Genomic DNA, 10,419 nt, shown 5'->3' with positions numbered 1-10,419 from the left:
TGTTCGGCGGAATCCTACACAATATTATTAGTGTAAAAATATGAAATCATGGCTGTGGCCGGTGAAGATAATTTTATCTTAAAGAAAAATAACCCGGAAAAAATGACTAAAACTTTATAGTTTTGAGTTACCTGTTCCCTTTGATCATTTTTAATGTCTAAAAAAGACTAAAGCCAAATATCTAATTAATTCTTAAAATTTTTAGAAAAGTCGAATTGTTTTGATTTACTTTTTTTTTAGATGGCTATCCCTTGTGATTTATAAATAAGTAAAAAAATTACTGAAGCCAAATATATTATTTAGTATACAGTAACGAAGGTAATAAATAATAATTCTTAAAATCTGTCTTATTAAAATTTATTTTCATTAAACATTGTTTTATTTTGTAAGTATGGTCACCCTACAATCTGTAGTAGTACGATGCGGCTAAACGTGGGCCGCCGTATTGAAGAACGTATCGCAATGACAATCCGCCTAAACGTTGAACCGCCGTATTACAAAACAGAGCTGTAATGTAAAATGCCTAGTGGTAATGTAAAACGGCGGATTATACAATCCGACTGCGACATATTGATTAACTGAGCGCGAGCGGTCCGCGCAGTGACAGCCACTGCTTCTGGTGGGCACGTGACTATTTGGACTGTTGGAGGATTATGTGAGGAGTTAGATAGGCTCAATGAAACAACAGAATGTATAAGAATAGTGTATTTATCAACTGAGAGCCACGCAGCAAGTGAGTGCAAGCGGGCCGCTCAAGCGCCCTGCGCGTAACGTCAGCCATTGCTTCTGGTTTGGAACGTACATCTCTGCCGGCATTAGCTGCTCGGGTGAGTCGTTTTCTTTGTCTGTAATAACACAAACACGTGCATATCATTAATACTTTGCATTTGATTTGAATAAAAAAAAATTGTGTTCATCGTGCATCATCATAATTTCTGGTTTATTAAAAAAATGCGCGTCGCTTTCGTTTGAATCCAAGAAGTCCTCCTGTGGTTACACCACAAATGCTAGGCAACTAACTGAGACGAGACGTAGGTACTAACTTAAGTACAGTCTTGCAAAAGACAAGCATTTTGGCAATGCGATATACTTTTACAGGCCCTATGATAGCCCTAGTGATGCTCTACCTCTGGGCTTCGGCTTGCACTACTTTTTGGGACAACCTGTATAAAATATAATGGAATGGAAAGAACTTACCGTCTTTTCGCACATGCTGAGAGGCCTGCATAGTGGAGTCTTGCATGGAGATGAGGTCGCCAGGAGCGTGTAGCAGTAACCGACCCACACCTTCGCACCGCCTGTTAAATAACATAAGTAAAACAGTTTAAACTTTAGTTATTGTGTCTACTGTCTTATGCGGTATTTAATCATGTCATTTTTCGCGCAGAAAGCTGGTCATGCTAAAGTAATGAATTCTTACCTGAGGACTTCGTTTTGAAGCATTTGTTTCTTGGCTAAATTTGACAGCGGGTTGCAGTCGTTCAACCAGTTACGCACTTCGTTGAAGTCTGCCAGTAGTTGCGCTGCTGCTTCTTTACTGAAAGAAAAGTTATGACTAAAATAAATAAAATATCGACATTCTTCATTTATCCGGCTTAAAAATTGTGGAAGTAAAACGTATTATTAGTGATGGTTCTTACCTAAATCTAACTTTGGCTACGTATATGTGATGCAGCCACGATTCACACATTATTCTTAGCACCATATTCAAAGTCGTTATGTCGTCAGTCGCCTTGATAACTGGCAGTAGCATTTTATCTAAAATTGAAAAATACGATTAGAACTGAAAATATAGTTTACAATAATCTGAAATCTTAGAAAAAAAAACTTCTAATAAGGAAGAAAAATAAGATTAGCACTGAAAATATTTTATAGTTTACATTAATCTGAAATCTTCCAAGAACTTCCAATCAGTATGACCGGGAACCTTCTACTAGTGAGAAAATCGATTAGGTACCAAATAAGAAATATCATCTACACTNATGGAGTGATCCAGCCGCGGGAAGATCATCGTGAGGTGCGCTAGACTTGTAGTCGCGCATACCTATGATAGCACGAACACTTATTTCTTTATCGCTTCATGAAGTACCACACACCGCTTATAGCGATCCATAGACACTATGCTGTCTATGATATAAGTCTAGACTCACTTAGGAACTCGTGCACGTAGATGGAGTGAAGGCCGCGGGAAGATCATCGTGAGGTGCACTAGACTCGTAGTCGCGCATACCGATGATAGCACGAACACTGTCTCTTTGTCGCTTCATGAAGTACCACACACCGCTTATAGCGATCCATAGACACTATGCTGTCTATGATATAAGTCTAGACTCACTTAGGAACTCGTGCACGTAGATGGAGTGAAGGCCGCGGGAAGATCATCGTGAGGTGCACTAGACTCGTAGTCGCGCATACCGATGATAGCACGAACACTGTCTCTTTGTCGCTTCATGAAGTACCACACACCGCTTATAGCGATCCATAGACACTATGCTGTCTATGATATAAGTCTAGACTCGCTTAGGAACTCGTGCACGTAGATGGAGTGAAGGCCGCGGGAAGATCATCGTGAGGTGCGCTAGACTTGTAGTCGCGCATACCTATGATAGCACGAACACTTATTTCTTTATCGCTTCATGAAGTACCACACACCGCTTATAGCGATCCATAGACACTATGCTGTCTATGATATAAGTCTAGACTCACTTAGGAACTCGTGCACGTAGATGGAGTGATCCGGCCGCGGGAAGATCATCGTGAGGTGCGCTAGACTTGTAGTCGCGCATACCTATGATAGCACGAACACTTATTTCTTTATCGCTTCATGAAGTACCACACACCGCTTATAGCGATCCATAGACACTATGCTGTCTATGATATAAGTCTAGACTCACTTAGGAACTCGTGCACGTAGATGGAGTGATCCGGCCGCGGGAAGATCATCGTGAGGTGCGCTAGACTTGTAGTCGCGCATACCTATGATAGCACGAACACTTATTTCTTTATCGCTTCATGAAGTACCACACACCGCTTATAGCGATCCATAGACACTATGCTGTCTATGATATAAGTCTAGACTCACTTAGGAACTCGTGCACGTAGATGGAGTGAAGGCCGCGGGATGATCATCGTGAGGTGCACGACTCGTAGTCGCACATACCGATGATAGCACGAACACTGTCTCTTTGTCGCTTCATGAAGTACCACACACCGCTTATAGCGATCCATAGACACTATGCTGTCTATGATATAAGTCTAGACTCACTTAGGAACTCGTGCACGTAGATGGAGTGATCCAGCCGCGGCGGGTGCGTGACGCGGCGCCAGGCGGCCGGCCGCGGGAAGATCATCGTGAGGTGCGCTAGACTCGTAGTCGCGCAAACTGAAGACAGCACGAATACTATCTCCTCTGTCGCTTCCTAAAATGATTTGCATTTATTTGAACAGTTGAAGAAGCTATAAGGGTTATTAAAACATTTATGTGTATCAGCAGCAGATAGCTTATCATAAGTTAAACACCGTGGCACCATGTGCTAGGGTGGGTGTACCAGTAACAAACCGAATAAGCGACATTTTAAAAGTAATTTTGATATTGTGACTCAATTATTACAACAATCATTGCAAAAAAAAGAATTAACTACTCCTTGTCTATCATAGAATCAAGTAGCTTATTCCAATTTTCTTAATAGCTGTAAGGTTTATTTTTATTTAACAATCAATGTGGAATCGCAATGTGCCTAAGGTTGACCAGATCGTACCAAGTCATGTTATTAGCACTGAAAATTTTATCGCTTTTATTTATGACTAATGATTGGTAGAAGTCGGCAGTGCTACCAAACGTAACAGAAGTGGCGGGAAATTTGATAGATTGTTAATATTTTGATGTGAAATTAGAAATGGTGTACTACTGGTTCCTGGTGTCGGACTGGTGCACCCACCCTACATAAGATGATGCAAAATATGAGCAGGTGCATGTGATAAGCATTTTATTCTTACCTTCAATTTCTGTATGTTAACTTTTACTTCAGAAACCAATTTTTCCCTCATTTTTGCGCACACGTTTTCGTGAACTCCAATTTTACCTGAAATAAGAAGTTGAGTAAGTATCATGTAAATACATCCAATACATAGTCGCACGCGCGACCAACGTCACGTAGCGTCAGTCGCGGATCGGATGCGCGTACATCAGTTAAGCACGCAGAAAAGTGCTGCCAACGGGGTAGCGCAACGGTGCCTCATTTAAGTAACGATTTTCGTACAGTCAGCGTCAAATAGTTCGTGACACCTAAAGTGACCAAAAGTTGACCACACCCAAAGTAATACACTAACTAAACTATGTGACGCTGACTATACGAAACCGACGTCGGCGTTGTTGGAAATCAAGCCCTAAAGATAAGGAAGGAAGAAGTTGGTCACAGCCCAGAGCTCGGCAAGCCGCCGCGTCTCTGCTGGCACCAAGACCGAGGCGTTTGGGTCACAGTGCCACTATAAAATAATAAATAAATAAATTCTTTATTGAATAACTATGACCGTGGTGCGTGGGCCACAGTGGCACCAAAGCCAGGGTGTGTGAGCCACGGTGCCCACTCACCCGCCTCGATGGCGGCGCCGTGGTCGGCGAAGCGCAGCCCGAGCAGCTGCTCCATGCAGGCGCGCATAAGAAGTCTACAGCTCACAGTCCGGCCACGTGGCCCACTGTGGGGCGTGGGCCACGGTGCCCACTCACCCGCCTCGATGGCGGCGCCGTGGTCGGCGAAGCGCAGCCCGAGCAGAGGCGCCACGCGGAAGAAGTCTACAGCCCACAGTCCGGCCACGTGGCCCACTGTGGGGCGTGGGCCACGGTGCCCACTCACCCGCCTCGATGGCGGCGCCGTGGTCGGCGAAGCGCAGCCCGAGCAGCTGCTCCATGCAGGCGCGCATGTCGTTGTGCGCCACGCGGAAGAAGTCGTCTACTGCCCACAGTCCGGCCAGCCGCCGTGTTTCTGCTAAGCACCATAGCCGGTACGTGTGGATGGAGTGGTCTGGAACAAGTAAACAATATTTACCAATAATAATGATGTTTCCTGGATAAAAAAGCACGAGTTTTAATTAGTCCGTCAGTTAGCTTATCAAAAACTACTCGACACGTATTTTTCACTTTTTAAAACTAATGAAAATGTAAAGAGATAAAGCGTGCCAAAGTTCTAAAGAAAAGGCTCGTGACGTCAGTGACTGCGTAAAAGTGCAGTACTTTGTGACGTCGCGCGGAACTTAAACGCACTTTAACTTTGTAATTATTTGTTTGATTGACAATTAAAAATATACGTGTCCAATATTTTTTATAGTAAAATTGACGGACTAAAAATTTTTTTTTAGGAAACTAGCCTATTCTAACACAGCTTCTTTAGAACACACGTTTCGTTCTCGCTTCGATACGCGAGACCATAGATCAGGCGCGGTGGGTAAGCCCGTTTCCACCAAAGCGGATAGGAGAACTGAGAAGAGATGAAATTTTATTTTCACATCATCTCTCCGCTTAGCTTCGGTTCGGAAATCTGATTGATGATTCAAGCACATCTCTCCACTTTGGTGGAAACCTGATCTTTGCGTCATAGAGAATGTGTGAAATAATATTTCGCAGTGTACCGGAACGGTATCGAAACTGGCTTCACTGATATGTGTGAATCGACCTTAAAATCATCTTTATAAAGAAACCTAGAGGTGAGGTACAATAAAAATAAAAACTTTCCAAATACGAAAAGAAACGTCATCTCACCCAGTCTATGCAGTATGGGTATCTGTTCAACAATGGGCAGGTCTTCTATCGGAGCGCCGAGTATGTAGTCCCACGTGACCTCGCACTGGTTGTTGAGGGTTACTAATTCATGCAGCATCAACGCGAAGTTTGATCCCGAAACCGTGCTCTGGATTCAAACAAAATAATCATTGAACTTACAAAAAATAAAGAAAAAATACAAGAACTGCTCTCACATATGAATCTAAGCATAATGGATTTCATTCAAGTTTTTTTAGAAGAATCTAAATAGTCTGAATAAAAATCTCTCTGGACTTTTTCGCTTCTGGGCTAAGGTTGTATAATCTATGCCATATAAGAAAAAAATAACAAGAAAATGTCCGAAAATCTAATGATTTCAAAAATTGCTGTTTTGTTTACCTCAGTAACATACAGCGATAATTCGGGATGCAGTTTGAGCGAAGTTGCTGTTAGATTGGTCGTCAATGTGGCTCTGAAATTTGAATTAAATTGTGTATAGTGTACTATTTAGGCCTTAAACATTATACATAAGGACTATCTTTAGAATACATACCCGAAATGTTTATCCCAAGACGTGGTTGTGACGTGACATCCTAAAGCATCGGCCAGTATCCTCAACGCAGATAAAATCAATTCGGGTGTATCTGAAAATTTCAAAAAGTTATCCATTATTACGCTTGAATATTCATGTTCTTAACTGAAAATAAAGTTAAAGTTAAGTTTAAACTTACTATGAACGTTGAACGTGCCAAATAACCATTCACGTAGATTTTGACTGGTGTTTGGAGATCTGAAAAATTATAATTAAAATAGTACTTTGTCAACTATACTATGGTTTTACATACATAGTAGTTAATAATAATAATTGCAAAGTAATTGTACCTTATTGCTAAAGGATACGACGACCACCAGAGAAGAATATGCTCTAGGCAGCTGCCCACATCGCCCCAAAGTATGTTTTGGTAATATTCTGTTACTTTATGAGCAGCTTTTTTGCTGGCTTGAATGCGACCTGAAAAAATATTCTAAAGAGTAAATTAAAAAGCAATAAAATCCACATTTAGGGGCTTATTCAGTATGTTGTCTAGAACAAGAAAGATATGAAGATTTTTTAGGGTTATTTTGTTATTGGTTAATTTACCTGACTTTAGCTTTCTAGTTCCATTAGTACCAAGTAATGGTGCAGACATGTTAGCTACTGTGTCCAGTAGAATTTCTATATACATCTCCTCGCTTTGCAGAATGCCATTTACGTTTTCTGAAATCATAATATTAATTAGCAGACGTAAGGAATTTTTGTGGAAAAATAACTCAATAAATATGCAAATGTTTGGTTTATGTGACGTCAAAAAGTATTTTAAGAATGTAGCAAAACGGTAACCAATCAAAAAAGTATGCAACTTTGTCTGCACGCAAACACGAAAGCCAGAAACAAGAAAAAAACACTAGTGACGACATCTACTTTAAATAGGATAAATTCTGGTAAAACTAATGCTTTTTAAACACTACGGGGAAGCTCTTGGCCAGCCATAGTATCTGACGAAAAGTGACGTCATACCAAAGGTTTAAGGGACATAATTATACAAAAAGCAAATCTATCATACCTTCATTACTAAAAATGTGTTCCAAAACACATTCGTTGGTCAGCAGAGACGCGTACGTGATATCACAATCGGAGTTCTGCGCGTTAAGTATATCGCTCAACTTCTTGTTCTGTTTGTTCTTAACTTCAATCAAGCTCTGTGCTTGCTTCATTTTCGCTTTCTTGTTCTCTATGAAGGCCTCCCGGCGTTTCTCGACTGTCATCTCCCGGGATATCGTGGAGGTTGGCGGGGTGATGTGTTTTGTTAAGGTGCTGAAACGAAATAATTTTTATAACTTGAAATATTTTTTGTTATACCTACTTATGGATTCTGAGTGTCATTCTAACAAGACCAATGGCGTTTTCCCATTTAGTTTAAAATTCATGGCCTTTCTTATGAATAAACTTATGATAAAAAGTTAGCTTTGAATATTACTGATATTACCTAAATGGTTGTAAATGTTCGTTCGAAATTGAGAAGCCGTCAAGTATTCGGCCGGGTCTGCTCGGGTCAGTTCATTAAATAAGGTATTTTATACCCACAGGGTGGATTTTGTAATGCCACCTGAAGGGAAAGTACTCTTAATCATGTAGTTAAGATAGAAAATTTTACTCAAAGAAAACATTCCTTTATTTTTGAAAAGATAGATTTGATGCTACATAAAAGGTGGCATTTCAAAATTCCACCCTGTATAAAAAATAGGAGGAGTAAAATATACTTACTGGTAGATTTCCAAGCTTTCAGCTGTGCTTGAGCTCGATTCATTATCAGAATTATCTTCGGGCTTATACACTTTTACCAGGCAGTTTATTAGTCGGTGGCAGTTGATTTCTACGCGACTTTTGGCAAGAATCTGAAAATAGAAAAAGTAAACTAATCAAAACAGCGACGTTACAAAAGTTTCAAAACTTTTAGCAAGACGAAGACTTCAGAAGGTCATGAGTTAAATTATACAAGTCTAGGAAATTCAAGCTTCAAAAGTTTTAAGTACTACCTATACTCTAACATGAGTCATTTTCTAGATTTCTTTTTCTTTTCTAGACTAAAGTTTGAATAAAATGCGACTTACTTGAACTATTTTAGTTAGAGTGATGTTTTTAGTTTCGCTGATTGTGCTTGGGTAGGTATTGCTGCACACGTTGAATTTGGCTGCGAACTTTTTCGAACTCAGCCCAATCAGGTGATTGTATATTGATACTAAGCTGAAACAAATAAGTTATTGGATGTCTAGCCGTATTCTGCTTTAAAAAAATTTTTGGAGGAAGTTACAACAAACGAAGTAAATTCTGCAGAACTTCGCACTAACTATGGATTTTTGTTGCAGAATTGCGTCTGTACAACCATATGGATAAAGAAACCAAACTTTCCTTTGAGGTCAACTACAAGATTCCACAATGTTTCGAAGATGTATCATCACATCGCCAAAACATTTTTAAAGTGACAAACTACCTAGTCCTATGTATAATAGGGAGCGTGTTGGAAAAGCCTTTCACAAGTTAAAAATTACAGTCCTTACCTCAAACAGCATTCAATCATTTTCCTAGAGTCCTCCCTATGCAGGCACGTGCTAAGTATCGTCGTGATGAGCCCACTAACAGCCTGCAGCATGATGAACCGGGACCCGCACAGCTGGTCGAACGCGTGCTCGTGTTTACTTTCCACCAGGCCATTGTCTCGTTTCAACCTTGCCAACTTCGGGTTCAATTTGTAAAATGACTTCACTAACTTCGATAGATATTCTATTATTTGATCTAGTACCTGAAATTTCAAGGTTTTGAAACTTGAAAAGTTATCCAAAACACATCTTGTATCCTTGTGTAACCTTTTACTCAAAAAGTTTCATACAAATAAACGCACTTCAGCTGTTAAATTGTAGTTGAATCACTCCTAATTTGTAACCGCTTCCATTTACCTGTATATTGACTAACTCCATAATATAGCTACGATTGGATAAGGTATGGCTGGTGCTTTTACTCAAGGAGCCTTTCCATTTGTTATCCAAGTCCAAAATGACTTTGGTGACAGCATAACAGATCGCTTCCATCTCCCTGCCATGGCTGAAGGCTTCCTCCTCCTCCGAAGTCTCTTCGCTGATCCATTTCTTGCTGTGCACCTTCGCGGACATATTAAGTCATCTATCTAATAAAGTAAACAAAAATGTTTTGGGGTGTGTTAACTTGCAGGGCTCATCGTGGCGACTGCTGCAGCGGCGGGCCAATCGATGTGTAGCGACGTCGGTGCCAGTCGAGCAGCGTCGAAGCGCTTGTACGACAACCGGGAATTGCTACCATTAAACTTTTTTATCGCTGTTCAAAGTCGACCTTCAATTTACGACTGGGCGTTTCGTATTGTAGTCTTATAAACTCATTAACGGTTAGTGTGATTTGCCAGGAAAATTGCAAAGGTTTTTCATCGGTGTTTCCTTGTGCTTTAGTAAACTTTGGCTTTTTATATCAGCTGTTACGCTAATAAAATTTGGATTTCATGGACGATATCCGGTATGGCTATCGTAAATTAATGTTGCTGCTGTATCTTTATACTTGGCTTCGCGGTATTTACGACTCATAAGACTCTTATTATAAAACGAAGCTCAAAATTAGATTTAAACTCATAACATACGAGTACATTCAAGCCTGCGTGGTTTAATATTGGTTAAACTTTATTATTGGGACAATTTAGGCTTGAATCATGTCCTAATTTTCCAGATTTTTAGATAATGCTTGCCATCTCAATCTGACTTATAATATAATTTACACACATCCTTTATCTGCTTTACATATTTTTATCATTATCCGAAAACCAAAGTGGTATTGGTAAAAGTTACTACTGCCAAACTAAAAGTTATTGCAAATGTGTTCGTTTCTGAAATACCGTCGTAATTTTTGGACGATCATTATGCGATAGCATATAGAATACATAAATCTTGCCGCATTAGCATACGATCGATTATGGAGGGAGATAATACTTTCATGAGAGAGGTCAAGGCGACGAGGCTCGGCTGCCCTCGGATAGCGCAATTATATAACACTTTTGACGTAAATGATAGCACAATGTAACACGAGCTTTGCGAAAACTAGGTCA

At 40.2% G+C, this 10,419-nt stretch overlaps 1 protein-coding gene across 2 annotated transcripts; it reads right to left on the bottom strand.

Moving 5' to 3' along the window:
- Positions 1 to 690: 690 nt before the first annotated feature.
- Positions 691 to 10,240, bottom strand: LOC114363086 (uncharacterized). 2 transcript variants are annotated; one of them, XM_028318706.1, is made up of 18 exons: positions 9,251 to 10,240; positions 8,855 to 9,096; positions 8,408 to 8,540; positions 8,061 to 8,191; positions 7,360 to 7,610; positions 6,897 to 7,013; positions 6,638 to 6,767; positions 6,487 to 6,545; positions 6,309 to 6,399; positions 6,155 to 6,227; positions 5,756 to 5,903; positions 4,854 to 5,021; positions 3,997 to 4,082; positions 3,266 to 3,419; positions 1,641 to 1,758; positions 1,421 to 1,555; positions 1,198 to 1,298; positions 691 to 845 (listed from the first exon to the last, which is right to left on the bottom strand). In XM_028318706.1, the coding sequence occupies exons 1-18, from the start codon at positions 9,461 to 9,463 to the stop codon at positions 712 to 714; spliced, it is 2,484 nt and encodes an 827-aa protein (XP_028174507.1). In that variant the 5' UTR covers positions 9,464 to 10,240; the 3' UTR covers positions 691 to 711. The 2 variants fall into 2 exon arrangements, with proteins under 2 accessions (XP_028174507.1, XP_028174508.1); XM_028318707.1 differs by having other exon boundaries at positions 1,421 to 1,537.
- Between the last annotated feature and the right edge of the window lie 179 nt (positions 10,241 to 10,419).

The sequence above is a fragment of the Ostrinia furnacalis genome, unplaced genomic scaffold (genome assembly GCF_004193835.3).
Source record: "Ostrinia furnacalis isolate ACB-3 unplaced genomic scaffold, ASM419383v2 OfSCF7012, whole genome shotgun sequence".
Lineage (NCBI taxonomy): Eukaryota > Metazoa > Arthropoda > Insecta > Lepidoptera > Crambidae > Ostrinia > Ostrinia furnacalis.
The sequence above is the reverse complement of the archived record's forward strand: the minus strand, read 5'-3'. Positions and strand labels throughout refer to the sequence as shown.